Source organism: Lissotriton helveticus, chromosome 3_1 (assembly GCF_964261635.1).
Source record: "Lissotriton helveticus chromosome 3_1, aLisHel1.1, whole genome shotgun sequence".
NCBI lineage: Eukaryota > Metazoa > Chordata > Amphibia > Caudata > Salamandridae > Lissotriton > Lissotriton helveticus.
The window spans coordinates 1,264,922,489-1,264,940,019 of record NC_136061.1 but is presented as its reverse complement, the minus strand read 5'-3'; the positions used below and the strand labels follow the sequence as shown (position 1 = coordinate 1,264,940,019).

Sequence of the window (17,531 nt, the reverse complement as noted above, 5' to 3'; positions counted from 1 at the left end):
ATTGTAAGGAAAACCCCACCAGGAGCCAGCTGTAAGCAGCTCAGCCTGAAATGACCAACTGCCACAGTAAGTAATAAGAAAGGCGCTGTGAGCTAGAGGGACACCCAGGCATTCTATAATGTCACAGATAACATAGTACAGTCTATCCAGAGGAGAACAGTGGAGAGGACATTTACTACACATCCTCTTCCCTTAAGGAATAAGAACAGAATAAAGAAACAATCGGCAAAATACCTCAAATGCAATATCAGTAGGAAAGTACAAAATTGAGATGAACCAAAAGTAATAATGTACGACAAAAGATGACGTTAGCATGAGGTAACATTAGCAGAGAAAAGAACAAAGAAACAACATAATGTCACAATGTGCCTCATCCCCTTCCCTTAACGAAACGGTATGGTTTCGAAAAAACAAGACGAACAGCTAAGTTAGCTGGTGACACTCATAACCTCCCCACACATGGGTACACCAAAGGGTAAACACCCTAGAAATAAAAATGAGTGTAGACTGGGAGAGACACAATAGGGGTAAGACTCACCTAAGATAACCCAAGAGATCAAACCCCTTTAACAAGAATTCACCAAAGAAAAAAAAAAACCTACCCCTGGTAAAGATATGCTGACACTAAACGTATGATAAATACACAGCTCAAAATCTTACCTAAATGAAGCCCTGGCCAGTAGCTGCAAGAAGGTGGACTCGGACAAGAACATAGTGCACAAACAAACTCCACCAAAAATGGGGAACAGCGCAAAGTAAGGGGAATGGACTACCCACAAACACTGAACCTCCCCTTAAGAGGGTACACTACAGGACAACAAACCTGGGAATTAAATAAAATTGGGCGTTGACTCCCCACAAACACTCAACCTCCCCTAAGAAGGGTACACCACAGGTTAAACAAAATAACCCTGGGACGGAAAATGGGGCGTGGACTACCCACAAACCGCCAACCTCCTCTAAAAGGAGTACACTGCAGGACAGAGATTCTGAGAACTAAAATGGGGCATGGACTACCCGCAAATAACCAACATCCCCTGAAAAGGGTACACCGCAGGATAGGAGCAATTACCCTGGGACAACAGATGGGGCATGGACTACCCGTAAACACTCAACCATAAAGGGTACACCGCAGGAAAGTAATCCTGAGATAAAATTATGGGGTATGGACGACCCTCAAATACCCAACCTCCTCTAAAAAAAAAATTACACCGCAGGATAGGAACAATTACCCTGGGACAACAGATGGGGCATGTACCACACCCACACTAATAAACAAAACTACACCAAGCCCTACATAGGATACACTACGAGGTACATAATAACCCTAGTAAACTGATTTTGACAAAGCCTGACTCAGAACTCGCCCAAAGAAGTACACACCGTAGAGTTAAGAGATGTCGACCTGATCCTACAAACAGACGATAGGGCAAAAACAACGGAGACCACTAAAAAGTTAAAGCAACAAAACAATAGATTATGCTCAAAACAGTATGCAATCATCACAAACACTGAAAAGCTAAACACATTCAAACAAAATTATAAAGAATGCCAGCTCCGGTGAGCGACCTCTCACCCGGGGTCTGTGTACACTGCTCCTTGTAGACGCCGCTGAGCTCCCTGCAGTCGTCGTGGACTTTCGCCAGCCAAGTAGAATGTGATCAAGTCCATGGATAAAGTCTTTTCCTTTCCGTTGCTCCATACTTCCTTTAAACGAAACATCATGGCCAGCACCATGAAGAAAATACAGAGATTTCAAATATACACAGGTGTGTATATCACTGAAGGAAATACAAACGCGCTAAGACTGATGCGTTGACTGTAAACGCTACGAGTGGCAGTTGTTGCTATAGCGACTTAAACAAGCAAAAGATGGCTGCCGCGTCGAAACAACGTGATCAGCGTGAAGCGTGAAAGGAAGAGTGACGTGTCTGGTGAAGAAGGAATGTTCCAAGAAATACACTAGACGTCACTGAAATGTCGCTGCATGAGGAAAACTTTGCTGACTCCCAACACGTTCTATCCACGTCATCAATAGGACAGTGGTAGGAGAGGAGAACAGATTGCTGCCGGCCAACCGCCAATCACGTTTAAAACAGTGGAGAGACGAAGACATAGAGGTACGGTGACTGAAATAGCCTTAGGAAAGTAATTTCACAATTGCGCGCAGAAATGATAAAGAAACGCTGGAGTAGTCATGTACTTTTCAATTAAAAACAGCAAAGAGTAAACTTGTGCTCTACTTCTGCTTGCTGAGCACACCAAAGCGAAGCAAATAAACTGACTTGCGCTGAAGACCAGTGGTTATGAGAGTGCATGAAAAGGGACTCGCAGAGTTCAGCAGAAACCTCTTAAATCAGGCAAAAAGTCTCTCAAGTGAAGGCTCGTTTCGACACACAGGGCAGAAACAGGTGGAGTAGACAGAGGTTGCTGTAAAGTCTCTTAGAGCACACAAGAGCCAGTTTGTAGACTGTCCACAGAGAGATGAGCACGTCCAGTAGGAATCAGTACACAAAATTCATTGGTGCACAAGAACACTTCACACGCAGACTAACAGTAGACATTAAGGTGAAACACACGCTCTGGGTGCAGGCTGTCCAGGTGGAACAGGACACTGGTGGGGTCAGCAGGGCGTTACCTTAAGTCTAAAAATGAAGTCTCTTTGAATTTCTTGATTTCTTAAGTTGCTTCCTTTATCTTGTATAGTTCCTTAAGTAGTCTCTATCCTTAGATCACGCGTAGGTTCATCCTTTTAAGAATCGTCGCCAAGTTGTGGTAAATGAATGTTGCAGAGTCCACTTGATAAGTTAAGATCCTTTATTGGTAAGTTCCTTCCAAATAGATAGACAGATTAGGATTGTAAGGAAAACCCCACCAGGAGCCAGCTGTTAGCAGCTCAGCCTGAAATGGCCAACTGCCACAGTACGTAATAGAAAGGCGCTGTGAGCTAGAGGGACACCCAGGCATTCTATAATGTGACAGATAACATAGTACAGTCTATCCAGAGGAGAACAGTGGAGAGGACATTTACTACACCTTTCTCTCACTCTTGCCCTCACCTGCCTCCTCCTTCTCTTCACTACCCTTCCTCTCTTTGCCACATCATCCTTTCTCGCTCTCTCACACACACACCCATCTCCCACCCCTCTTTCTGTTTCAACAACCTCTCTTTAAAACACAACCTCTTGTCTCTCCATCTCATCCTTAACTCTCTCCATCTCACCCACTTCTGCCAGGCTTAGCTTAATTGCTGCTGCCTACGGGGTAATCATTTTGTGTATATAAAGGAAGCTTGAACAGCTTCCATCCGGCACTTGTGCCTGTGTGGGAGTGCGTAAATGGGTCTTGCAATCACTCTGCCTGGATACAGTGTGTGTATGGAGAAGATCTACGAAGACCTAGGGCACCTGCATATTTTAAAGACATTGTAAAGGCTTTTTTGACTTTTTGAAGTTGGTGACAGTTCCGACTGGCCCAATACAATTTAGCATTTGTTCATTATGCTCCTCTCCGATTACCTTTTTTTCTCATTATCATAATCCTTTATCAGCCTCATCCTCCACACTCACCCTTCTCTACTCCTCTCCCTCTAACAACCTCTCAACTCTTTTTCAGTTGAGGTCTATCAGTCATCCTATTCCCATCACCCACATTGCTCATCGTTCTCCTGCTATTTCCCTACTTAACCACCTCTACCATCATCTTCATCATATTCTCTACTTTATGAAGCATATCAGTGTCCTACTGCTCTCTAATAAGCCCTTCTATCATATGTTTTCTCTTCTCTTCCACTAACTACTTTACACTTATTTCATCCATCTCTTTCCTTACCATTCTTTTTTCTTATCCTTTCTTTCTTCCCCAGCCTCATATTTTCTTTCTTCACACGCTCCTCTAATTAACCTCCATTTCTTATCTCTGCACCAATCCCATCACAATTTTCTCTTGTCAAGATTTTAGACTTTTTGTTACTAAGTTCACTACCCTTTAGAGTCAAAGTGTGGAATCTGTGGGCCTGGGTTTTTCAGGACTTATGACAAAAGGAGACTACCACATCCACAGCTGCCAGTTAATGGACAGCTAATAACATTAGTGGTCTAACCCTGTTATTTACTCTGTATTTCATCATCACCATTACTTTATTTTGCATTATTTCAATGCATAAAAGTACAAACATTTGTATAACAACATACATTACATATCAGTTAAAAGATCCTATGTAAAATCATTGATATATCATCCTAAAAACAAGTAGCTATTACAAAATACATCTACTTCCCATTACGATAATAGAATAAATTAATAAGCATATCTGAGGAGATAGGAGTCTACGCTTTGCTACGACCCGCAAATAAAAGCATATGCATAGCACACGTGGGAATTACCAAGCTGTTAAATTAAATGCATTCAGATGAAATCGTATATAAAATCAATTGATATATCATACTAGAAACAAAAGGCTATTGCAAAATGCATCTACTTCCCGCAATTTTAGAAAATCTATTTAACTACACATCTGAAGGGATAGGTGTCTGCGCTTTGCTACAGCCCATAAGTAAGAAGCAAGAGCATTGCACACAAGCAGTCATCCAGCTTTTGAATAAAATACGGAGCGGGTCTACATTGGTCAAATTTATATTAACGTTACATAGGGACTAAAAAAGTTTTCCTTTGGGGGCCATAGAAAGAACAAAAGAATAGGATATGCAAGTTAGTTTGTAATGCTCTTTCATCACATTGACATGAGTAGATATTAGCCAGAAAACCATACATTAACGGAATATAATTTAAACGAAACCTCATCAAAGTATATCGATGTTGGGGATTCTGACCAAAAGACAGATATGATTTTATATCACAGTTTATGGGAGGGAGCAGACCATAGAGGTTTATTGTACTTTTCTCTTTGTTTATCTCCCATCTATTCCCGATGCTTTTGCTAGGAAAATCTTTTTTAGTTTGATCTTCGAGAAGCTAGCACACAGCTACAGTGCATCAAACAACACTGGAAGGTCTAGTGCAGTCAGGGTAGTCTCTATATATTTCAACCAGGGGATCTTCTAATCATAATCCAATTTTAGACAATCCATGAGAACCGCCTAATTTAATTGTACACAGTCCCTTTTCCATATTGAGAGCCATAATAATAATGGAGCCAATCTGATTGAATCCCCTGGCAGGTCTAATTACGCGAGGGAAATATAATTTGAACAAGTGCGGGGCAAGGAAAGAGTTCTCTTACAGAACGCTTCCTCCACCCGCTGCAAAGGGCCCACATCAGTTGATCCCCAAATTGCTGCCCCATATGTAGAACTGACCTTAGCTTTCGCTAGATATGTATTTAGAGTTTCAGGGATAGGTTTAGATCCCATTTTTTTTGTAACCTTTGAGATTGCCGCAGTAACATTTTCCAAGAGGCTCATTTTTTTTTTAACCATATTTTTACATGAAAGGTTCCTATTGAAAAGCACCCCCAGATAGGAAAATTTATCAACCACTTATACCCTTTCAAAATACGCCCAAACACAATTATTTGAAGCTAACTTGACTGTGTTTTTCATCAGGGTTCTGGCACACCTAGAAGATCAACATTTTAAAATGATGGCAGGCCATACAAATGTAATACAACACCTGCTGTTCTAATCTTGTGTCGAAAATGAAAAGCTGAGTAGCAATGCTTAAACGTATGAAGCCACAGATTGTAGGAACCTCTTTGCAGCAAGAGCATTATCCCTCTATATTATCTTATGGTTTGGAACTGAGGGGGTTACCTCACCCTATAATCCATTTCTATCTATGTCACACAAAGCGAGAATTTGTTGGGAGAGAATAAATGCTAATTTTTCTGCACCCCAAAGGATACTGTCTGTGCCTTAAGTTCCTTCTAATTATGTTAGTCTCAGCGAGCACCCCTGGAGATTATGAGCAGGCAGGAAAGTGGCATTACACAACGCCAGTGCTGCCACTGAATAGCTGCCAATACTGGTCTTTGTATGACAGGAAATTGCATTGCTCCGCCCATGCTGTGTTCTGTTAGTGAAACTTGGAAAAGTCTCCAATTGAGAACATCTGCAGATTTTACCTGTTTAAAAATTCATGACACCCATATCAAATTCACGGGCTATGCATAGGACATTCTTTTATCTATGAACTGCCCTGAAAGATCTCTTCCTGCTTTCCTCTATGAACTTGCTCTCTACTTTACAGTATCAAGATATAAATTAAACATGGATAAAACGGTAGTACTAGCCTTAAATAAACACTGCTCTAAAGCTATATTTGAGGAATTAGGACTTTCCTGGAACCCTACTATGAACAAATGTTTAGGAATATGCTATGGGAAACTCTTAAGGTTACTGTTAAAACTAATTCAGAAATCTTATCTGAAAGATTATCAACTATTTCTCAGAAATGGTCTCCATTATATCTTTCCTGGTGGGGTCGTCTTGATACAATTTGTATGATGCTTCTTCCTATTATCAATTTGTATCTCATTATGCTCCTTATCCGCTTATCCAAAAGCTTTTTTGGCACAATTCAAAAAATAATTTCCAAGTTCCTTTGGCCTAGTAAACCTCCTAGAATTCCGTTAGCAAGGTTAAAGCTTCAGAAATTTAGTGAGGGTGTTAATTTCCCTGACCGGTCAGCTATCACAAGGCTTTTGGCATCAAGCAACTCCAACTTTATCTATCTCCATCGACTAGCAACCCTCCAAAGCTATGGCTCTCCCTGGAACGAGCTAGGATAGCACCTTTTACAGATCAACGTATTGTTTTTATGTCTAATCATCCTAAATACTGGTTCCCAACACAATTTCGAATGCCTGCACTCTTCTCAAACCATACTATGTTTTCACCTTATCCCCCATTGAACTATTACTTAACAGTTGGTACAATAACTCCCAAAAAAAGGAGGGAGAACTTTATTGTGGAAGACCTGGCTGAGCAAAGATATCATACTCATTTCTCAACTTTATAATGCTGGCTCCCTATTACCTTTTCTGAACTATCTCCCATTTACAATCTAAACTCCCATATGCACTACCAATATCGTGAACTTTGGAATTTAGTTCATAATACTATTTTACAACAACTTCCTCCAGAACCCTCTCATCCCTGCTCCCCTTCTCATCCTACCGCCAATACGATGCACTCTAAAGCAGCCCACATCTATAAGCTCCTGATCACGTCTGACCCTAACAGAACCAAAACACATATTAAGACAAAATGGGAGACTGATTTTGGTCTCTCCTAGCGAATCTCTATTTGGGATAACATATGGAAGGAAATTTACTCCACTGCTTGCACTGCTGGTCTCACGCAAACACTATCCTTATATAACAGACTTTTCTATACTCGTGTCCGCTTATTTAAGCTTAAACTTACACAACATGACACTTGCTGGTGATGCCATACACAACCAGGTTACAGACTTCCATGTGTGTTTTCCTATCCAACCCTGTCTACATTCTGGCTTTCAGTATGGAACCGTATTACTGACATTACTCAAATTTACGTGCCCTTTACACATAACCTACTTTTCTTAGGTATAGAGCACGATCTTTGGAGTCTGATTAAGGCACTTGGTAAATTACTTGACCTACAGCTCTCTCTAGTTATTCCTATTATCACCTCCTATAGGAAATCGACTGCGCGCCTACTCTTCTCTCATTATGGAACTTAGTTTGCTATCATCACAGGCTACTGTTTCATTACACTTATCTATGAAGCATACCCAATTATGGGGCTAAAGGACATGAGCCTTCATCTATCTGACTGTATACCCCCTTAAGACATATTTTATTACAAGTTATTTATGCTATTGTAGTGCATACAGTTCACTTCTTCAAAATGTTGTCGAATTTAGCATCCAATGTTTATTACTTCTGTACTTTATTCTTCCAAGGCCATATGTAATTACCTTTCTTTTTGTTTCTGCTCCCTTTTTTCCCTTCCTTTCTTCTTTCTTTCTTATCCTAAAACTATAGTATCTTATTTTACATTGATTTTCCTTTTACTTACAATCACTTATTTCTTATTATATTTTCTACATTTCAATATCTTACCTTTACAATAAGGCAATGCAATGCTCCTGAATTTATTACTTCTCATGATCCAATACAAATGTATTAATATAACCAAAAAAACGTGGGAAAAGTCTTTTCAATTCAGAAAAGTCAAAACGTGTGGCATTGACAGTGTGTTTTCCATATAGTGCCCCAAGTCAATAGGGTCACAGCAGGATGAAAATAAAACAAGCCACGAAGATACAGGTTGATTGTCTTCATATTTTCAAAAACTTTTCTTGGGATGCCAAAATCCTAGCCGATGGTTTCTGCCAAATAAATGTCCTCTGTAATTATCTGCCAAGGGAGGATACAATTATGTGGCAGTATGTACTAAATTATGCGACAAGAAAAGGCAAATTCTGAGGCATAATGTGGTATATTTTAAAGCAGTACTCAACACTTTTTTCAGTTTTACAGATGTTAACGCTGTAACGGTAAAGGTTTCACCTTATTAATATAAGTTTTACACCTAAATACAGCAATCAACAACAGGAAGGAGATCTGCCTCTTCGTGACAAAAGACCTACCATTGGGCACGGCAACAAATGTGGTAGCGTTTTTAGTAACTTTTGATACATTTGAAATAGAAGCACATTTTTGGGGGGTTAATCTGCAAAATAAGCAGAGGATGATGGACCAAGACGTAAATGTGGCTAATCTGGAAATCACCACATCTGGAGAATCACAAAATCCTGGTGGCTCTGGTCATACGCCCTCTCTTAAGTACTGTGTAATGGGAGCTTGCGGGCTTCTTTCGACACAATAGACGTGTCACAGGTACCCCTGCTTTTCACATGTATGTGTTAACAGTCACCATCCACATGGACACACCTGTTCCAGGCACTTCTAGTAGCCCACTGCATTTGTGTTTGTCATGGAAGTTTAACAATTAGGCTTAGCAAGCGAGGCTGCAGGCCCACGTGAATCATTGAGAAAAAAGCAAAGTATGTTTTCTACTTGTAAATGGGCTTTGTGAGGGCCAGGAGGCTACCTTGGGCGGGCCTGGCCCACCTGCTAGCACTGAACCTGCTCTTCAGTATCTACCCGTCTTCCTAAAAACTCGTAACCAGATGTCCATACATTTCATGTCACAGAACTGCCCTCATGAACATGAACGCCTGTAACATCCTTGACTTTTACTACTACAATCACTTCTTCTATTTCCTTTCACCGTGAACTATCAGCAGCATTTTCATACAGCAATCGTCTACAAATCACTGCATCCACAGGAATCAGCTCAAGCAGGTCAGTTGGCATAAACCAGCATTTTTTTTTAAAGGAAACCCTCAGATTGGAAAAAGGCATCACAGCTGACATAGAGTGATGTGACAACTCTACCAGTTACACAGCCAGAGCTCACCTGGTGAGTACAATTGTTTGCAACAAAGCGTGGATCGGTGGAATGCCTTGATTGCTGTGGTGACTGCTAATTATGAGGCCGATTTAATTCTTGGCGATAAGGATACTCTGTCATGACGACGATGGCGTAGCCTTACTGCAAAGAATGTGGCGAATTTAAATGTGGGCGGACCTTCGGGTTAATCACAATGGAGACTTATCTGTCTATGCCGTGATTAATTTCCTCTGACGGCCCTGTGGAATAAGGGCCGTCAGAGGGTGACCTGTCATTCGGCCCACTTCCGTTCAGTTCATCTTTATTCGGATACAACAGTACCCATAAAAGCACAAAAACAAGTACATATTAAAAAATTGACCATTAAAATAAATTTTAAAAATCATTATACAAATCCAAAGCAACTTAGTGCAAAGCTATACATCATCACAGTGCAAATAGATTATTATTAAGGTAAGGGAACAGTTAAGTCACAATACATAGCTATTTATAATAATGTCAAGCGTCAATCATTGATCTGCGAGCCCTTACTGCCGATTTTAAGAAAGTGCAAGTGCGAAAAATAAGGTCCACATCATCTAAAGCTAACATAGACTGAAATGCTGCCTCTAAGCTAATCGGTCTTCTCTTGTTAAAATAAGAACATAAAAACTGTTTAAAATATTTGGTATAGTATTTACAGAAAAATATAAAGTGCTTGATAGTTTGCTCACTCCTCCCATCACAAGGGCACAAGTTCGAGTTTGGATCAGGGCTATGACCAAGTGGGAAGGAAAGTGCGAAGCGAATTGTGCCAGCTCTCAAACGGAACAATAGGCTCGTCTCCCATCGGCTCATTGGTAAGGACAAATACATATGGAGTGGATGACTATACCGTTCGATGACCGTGTAGTTGCGCACAGTAATTTTTCTGGCCTCTGCTACCTCCCGCTCGGTCTTATATAGGGAGTATAGACCGTTCTGCATTTCCTTTTTTGCGACCAAGGTAGCGAGTGTAGGGTCCCAAAAAATCCTTTCCATGTTTATGCTGTGCAAACTACTCAACACACCACTCAGCCATGGGATTTCTAGCCACTTAGCACAACCCAGACAGTCCTTGATAATTGTCTGGGTCATGGAGGCTGCTTCATTTTTCCACACTGCAATCCACATAAGTGCCGGGCGGACCCTAATAAAATCAGTAATAAAATTAATATTGAGCTCTTTGTGGGATATGTAATGGGAGGTTGAGATTGGGACATTCATTAATTTCCTGCAAAACCTATTCTCCTCCTGCTGTATACCAGAGCAGTTGACCATCCCCCATATCTCAGCGCCATATGTGGCTACCGGGATACACTGGAGTTTGTAAATCTTTTGTATGGCTAATACTGCTCCCATGGTCTTGGGGCGAGGAATACTAAAGATCGAATTGTTGGCCTTTGAGAACTTGCTCCTGGCGTGAGCTAAGTGCTCACTCCAGGAGCCGTTTGCAGCAAAGGCCAAACCCAAATATACAAAAGATTTTACCGCGGACATCTTATGCCCGTCTATAACAATCGGGCGTATAGCATGTTTACCCGGGCCGCTGCTCATTAAAAACAATTTTTTAAAATTAACTTGCAGGTCTAAGTTTTTCATAAAAATATTAAAATCTTGGACAAGGATGCGTAATGAATTTGATGTGCGATCTATTAAAACTGCGTCGTCGGCATAGAGCAGCACAGGGATGGGTACTTTATTAATATATGGAACATCTTGGGTTGCCAATTTCAGGGAAGCATTCAGGTCATTAATATATATAATAAAAAGCAGGGGGGCCAACACGCAGCCTTGTCTGACCCCCCTGCCGATGTTAATGGATCCTGAAACCTCACCTCCCGCCCCAATTCTTACTTGGGCCTTAAGATCTCTGTGCAAGTAAGCCAGAAAATTAACCAGGTTTTCGTCCAGACCCTTGGACAGAAGGATTGCCCACAGCTTTGACCTATTTACTAGGTCAAAAGCTGTGGACAAATCCATGAAAGCCATGTAAACCGGGGATTTCTTGGCAATGGCATATTTACTAATGATTAGGTTCAGATTGAGGCATTGTTTCCTTGTTCCTACCTTGCTTCTGAAACCCAACTGACAAGGGTCTAAGATATTGGTTGCTTCTGTCCAATCTATAATTTTATTATATAAAACTCTACCTAAAATTTTGAGAGTGTTATCTATTAGGGAGATGGGGTAATAGTTACACGGAAGTGACCTATCGCCTTTTTTGAAGATCGGTACTATTATACTTCTGGCCCATGTGTCCGGTATCTTTGCCAGAGTCAGATTATTAAAGATATTCAAAAGCAAGGGGGCCCAGAAAGCCGGGTTCCATTTAATTAGATCTATTGGCAACCCATCGGGGCCAGGCGCTTTATTACCTAGGCTTTGGTTGATTGCTTTAGTTACTTCTGAAATGCCGATGTCTATGGGTGTTGGGTTATCAATGATAGGGGTTGAATCAGATGAGAAAGGGACAGAATAAATAGTTGAGAAGTGATCCACCCAGGCCTTGCTAGTTATATTGCAGCCAATTGGCATCATTGACTGCCCCACGCAACGCACTTAATTTAGATGTGCAGAATGACTGGTCAGTTTTCACTGCCCGTCTCTGCCAGGAAAACCCAGGCAGTAAGGGGCAGTGAAAACTGCTAAATGTTCCCCTCGCTATGGGAGAGGACTCCAATGGTAAGGGGAGCAGTGCATTTTTTATTTTCAAAAAGAAAATCCCGTTTCGGGATTTTCTTTTTGAAAATAAAAAAGAAATTTGTTTGGTACAGGGCTTCAATCCACTGATGTGGCCATTTGTAAACTAGAAAAATGCACATACAGGAACAGTCATTCGGCAAATTCTATCAAACTTTATAAATTACCCCCAGCTTGGGGGTCATTTAAAATCTGGCGGGCTGTCCCTAGACCATCAACGGGCCATCTCTCAATATATAAATAAGGCCCGGCAGTGACGACGCTATGTTTGAGAGGCCCAACTGGGGAAATTCTGCAGCGACAAGCAAGGTTATCTGGCCCCATTCCAAGCATCCCCTCATAGATAACAGTCAACCCCTACTGTAGAGAGTCTATGTAATCTGAGCACAATATTTCTCATTCATTCTTCCTCCATCACGCTCCTAAGGGATCAAAACCAAAACCAGAAAAAAGCACCACTCTGGTCACTTCGGTACAACATCCAAAACGGTGCCCACATAAGTCCACATCAAGAACAAAGCCCTTTCAACCAAGCACTCACCCCCCTCACACAAATGTCCTACTCTATTGAATCAGTACTAGCGATGCCATTCGAGGGGTTAATAGTTGTTATTGAACTGTTTGGTACTATAAAAATGTGTAATGACAATAATGGCGAAGACACTGATAGGTTTCATTTCTTTGGAGCACGACCGCAAAATTCTCTGCTCATGACTATACCCTGATCCTACGCCGCCCAGCCTCCGGGATGTGGGCCATATATGGCTGTGTAGTGCCGTTGGAATTGCATACTCTTATTGATTGCATATCAACAGTGTTGATGTCGGTATGCTTTATGCCTTTCTTTTCTATGACTTCGCTACAATAAAAATATGTTTAAAAAAAAAAAACAATCACTCACCCAGGTTGTAGCATGCTTCCTGTTTATTAGTGTGCTTCAGACACTTGCAATGGGGTATATGAAGTGCAGTGGCGGTCAGTACGGTACGGTAGGTGGCGAGGTCATAAAAATAAATTCACCGAACTGATTGCCGCATCTCTCCTTTGTCTCTCCCACGTCATCTCTCCTCCACTCCTCAACCAGGATGAACCCAGGCTCCCCTAAGCCAGTCCCAATGCTGCAGTGCAGCGTTGGGACTGGTTCCCCTAAGCCAATGTTGTGCCGTGGTTCGGCGATCAGACGGGAATGGCAGCCTGGGCATGTTCTCCACCCAGGCTGTAATGCAGCCTGGGTGGAGAACATACACAATCCACATGGCGGTTTGGCCAGACCAAGACTGCCGGCCACAACATCATAAGGCGCACTTTAGAGTGCAGCAACCACTCCTCCTCCTGAACATCACGGGAGCCAAGCCCCGCCGCCCGCCCTAACTTATCAATACTAAAAATAAAATGATAATAACTTATGTCATTATCATTTAATTTTTTCTATGCAGAGTAGCCACCACTGATGAAGTGCTATATAAATGTCATTACAATACAATACAACACAATTCTTCTGATTCTTGCCTTCCTTGGAATCACGGACGAACCTCTTCATTGGTTCTCCTATTGCGTCTATCAATCTTTTTCAGCTCCTGGTGTTCCTCAATTTCAACAACAACCCCTCATCAGCTGGCATCCCACGTCACTGCACTGGGCTGTCTCCTATTCTCACTGTATGCCAACTCGGACTGGAATATCATTTGCTCCTTCGGTTTCTCCTGTCACCCATCCACGAATGATACCTTGATCTTTTTCTCCTTTCCTTCATTTACACTTCTCATAGAAACAATGAGCATTAGACCAATCAGGATTACAGTTAATCATGCCACCTGAACATGAATATCATTTCATGGATTCATAGAAATGATGGGAAAGTATACAAAACTGTCCTCTACCAACTAATCGAAAACTCACCTTTGAGCAAGCTATCTGGCAGCAAACAGACAAAGTTTGAGCATTTTATTTTTCTGCAATAAGGTCCGTATTGGCATTCTCAAAAACCAAAAACATACTAAGCAAGCTCCGACTGCAATTTTCAGCAGTTCCATTTTGCCAACTGCCTACTTAGAAAATCGGAGTTCAAATTCTAAACTCATGGTGCAACATTTCAAAGTGACATCAGTAGTTTCCGACTGTACATGATGTAGAATTTTTATGAGACAAGCATTTTTCTATTGCATTGTCTTCTGACCAAATACCTCTTTGGAAGTTGTCTGCTTTTTCATTGTTCTGGCTAGTGTTATGCACAGTATGTGTGAATCAATCAATCTTATTTCCCACTTGTTTGCTACTTTGCACATTAGCCCACATCTTCCATTAGAGGCAGCCTACTTTTTAAAGGAAACTTACTAAAGAGGAGGCTTGTCTATGTATTAACACCATGTCTCACTTTTTTTATAACAATTCAACTTCCCACTACATACTTACATACCCTTTGCTACCTGTGCTATTACTCTGCTCATCCACAGTGCACTTCAGACAAGTTGACAACAAACTGCAGCAAGCTCCAACATAGTGTGATGTGGTGTTTGGCCGAAATCATGGGCTATTTATTGCCCAATCTCCAGCTCAATCTTCATCACACTTAAGTCACCCCATAATTGATCGCTCTTTTGATGCAATGGTTAAACAAATGTGCTCTGTGGAATTGCTCTTTATGCAAGAGTATGATTTATCGAAACCTTTACTCACAATGAATTATTTAAAAAAAAGAAAAAAGGTTTAACTGAATCCAAAAATGTAAACAGAATCAAGTCAGCTAGCTGAGTGCTTACCTTGTGCTTTTTAAAATGCAGTTGAATCACCTCTCTTATATCTTTGCCTTCTGCCACAGGCCACATTTTAAGGGTCAGCTTCCTGGCTGCTTTTCAATGCTAATGTAGAGCAGCAGACTTTAAGAAAGTCAAAAGTCATTTTACAGAACCATTTATATTGGTTAAATGCTTAGCACACAGAGCTTTATGGGCAACTGACCTAAGTTTGTTAAAGGGAAGAAAGGCAACAGAAAAAAAACTCAGAAAAGGTCCACAAAGAACTGCTCTTGGTACGGAGAAAATATTAGTGAAATACAAATCTGTCTCCTTAGAAACCACACAGGAAGATAAAGTGTCTCACTAAACAGTTTTATTGGGCTGTGCAACACAGTGTGCTGCTAGAGACTGTGCACGCTTACCCAAAGGGGGCTGTAACATTCCTCCATTCTTCTCACAATTTCCAATAGGTTGAATTTCAGTGGCGTCCACTAGCCGCCAGAAGTCATTCTTGTTATCGCTGCCATCCAAGCGCAGTCTGAGGCGTGCACCAGTCAGTCCAACCACTGTGGCGATGCAAATGGAAGTTGTGTTCCGCGGGTCCTGGGCTTCCAACTTCATGCCAATCTTAAAATCATTGTTTGGTGGGGAATAGGACTAAAATCGAAAAATACAATTATCAAAGCACAGCTACCATTCCTTGCTAGCACTGCTGCAAATTATCATTCTCTAAATGTGTTACTAAGGAACATTGGCCACGTTTATGGTATTTAGAGTTACAAAAAGGGCCAATTTATGGGAAAGTACTTCTGTGTTCTGTATTCTGGGTTTGACCAAACTTCCCAGTACACAATTCATGAGTAGAAGAAATAGAATCTTCATATTATACTCATGGTATAGATTGTGTCTTCAAACGTGGAAATGTAATGTAATGAACTGATTTTTTGCTATCGAATTGTCTCCCATGATTAGCCAAAACGTGTTTCAGTCATAATAATATTTTGACCCATGAGCTTGCTCCAGCTTAAGGGTATTTATACATTTCATGCTTGTGCAGTCAATGGCCTGGTCGTGAGCATTCGTTCACGTTGACAGAACATGGTATAGAACATCAATGTGGTCAGTAGCACGTGAAATCCTTTCCATGTTGTGTATCACAAAGGTAAAGAAGGGTCTACAAGTAATAAGTATCCTCGCTTGGTTCCATCATTACAAGACAGATAACATTAACAACCATAGTACCGAGCAGAGCATGCAAATAGTGTTGCTGAGAACAAATAACAAATGATTTTGTTTCTTTCTATTAGTGATCCACACGTATTTACAGAATCATATTTGTGGCAAGACACCAGACAACTAGTTGAAATTGTTAAACAAACACAGTGGGATAGCATATATCCAAATAGCCACCCATGCACAAGCAGCTAAGACTCTCAACAGCATCAGTAGACCCCACTTCAAGCTTCTCTATTCAAAATAGCAGCTTTACTCTAGACACCACCTTTACTGATCAACCATCTCTATAGCCTGCACCATTACAAACATGTTCACACCTGCAATGCACACCTCAGCGCTGTAAATTAAGTATATCTATGCAGTATACCCGCTGATATACTTCCTTTATTGTCTCTGTGCCAACTCTTTAAACCTGTGTTCAGTGTGACACCTACACTTAGAGCTACATGAAAAACAAATTATTTACCTTCATTAATGTTTGTCTGGTGGATGCTCTACATAACTGCTGATTCTCCACCTTGTGAGTATACTGAGGTGCCAGACTGGATCTGTAAAATTCAAAGCAGTACTCCTCTGTGCTGGCAGGTGGCACCATGCAACTCTGAGTCAATGCATTCCGCTGTGGAAGCAGATTGAACAAACGAGTGTGCAGATTCCTAGATTGGGATCTTTTTAGATAGAAGGGCGTATACCACAGAAGGAGAAGGTGGAAAGGCAGTGAAGAATCTGCAGTTAGATAGAGTATCCACAAAAAAGGGCACTCTCAATGGTCAATTACTTGTTCTTCTAATGGATACTTCTACCTGCAGATTCCTAACCTTGGGAATAGATACAAAAGCAATACCTCCCAAGTGGGTGGTCTGTATAAAGGCTCAAACTAAAAAGTCCTGCAGGACATAGAGGCCAACATGGCATTTTGACAGACCTGACTGTTGGGGCAGTATTTATTTGTGAACATGTGCACTGATGACCACATAGCTGCCTGACAACCATCCAGGACAGGCACTCATCGTGCCAACACAGTGGTAGAAGGTTTGGGTCTGGTGGACTGAGCCTGTAGATCTTCTAGAGGCTGCTTCTTAGCCAATGCGTAGCAGGTCTTAATGCATAGCACTATCCAGGAGAGATGGTCTGTTTGTGCACCTTCTTGCCATACTTTGTTCCAAAAAACCCCACAAAGATCTGATCATCCACCTAATGTTTCTTGGTATGATCAATGTAAAAGCTGAGCACTCTCTTGGGATGCAGACAATGAAGGCTTCATCTTTTGAAGGATGAAGCATAACAGAGAAGGACAGGCGAGAAGGAGATTGTCTGACGTGAAAATGTGTCACTAGCCCCAGTAGGAAAGCATTGTGAGTCCTTTGTACCAATTTGTCAGAGAAAAAGGATGTATATGGAGGGAGACCTCAGTACC

General features: G+C 41.3%; 1 protein-coding gene across 4 annotated transcripts in view; it reads right to left on the bottom strand.

The window, feature by feature from the left end:
* SCMH1 (Scm polycomb group protein homolog 1) overlaps positions 1-17,531 on the bottom strand; it is a 407,761-nt gene that overhangs the window by 315,403 nt on the left and 74,827 nt on the right. For all 4 annotated transcript variants that reach the window (XR_013608787.1, XR_013608788.1, XM_078681906.1 and 1 more), the window contains exon 6: positions 15,301-15,535. Coding sequence is in view for 2 of the 4 variants with exons in the window: in XM_078681906.1 (XP_078538032.1) it covers positions 15,301-15,535 (235 nt within the window). In the remaining 2 variants the exon portion in view is untranslated. The remainder of the gene's footprint in view (positions 1-15,300; positions 15,536-17,531) is intronic.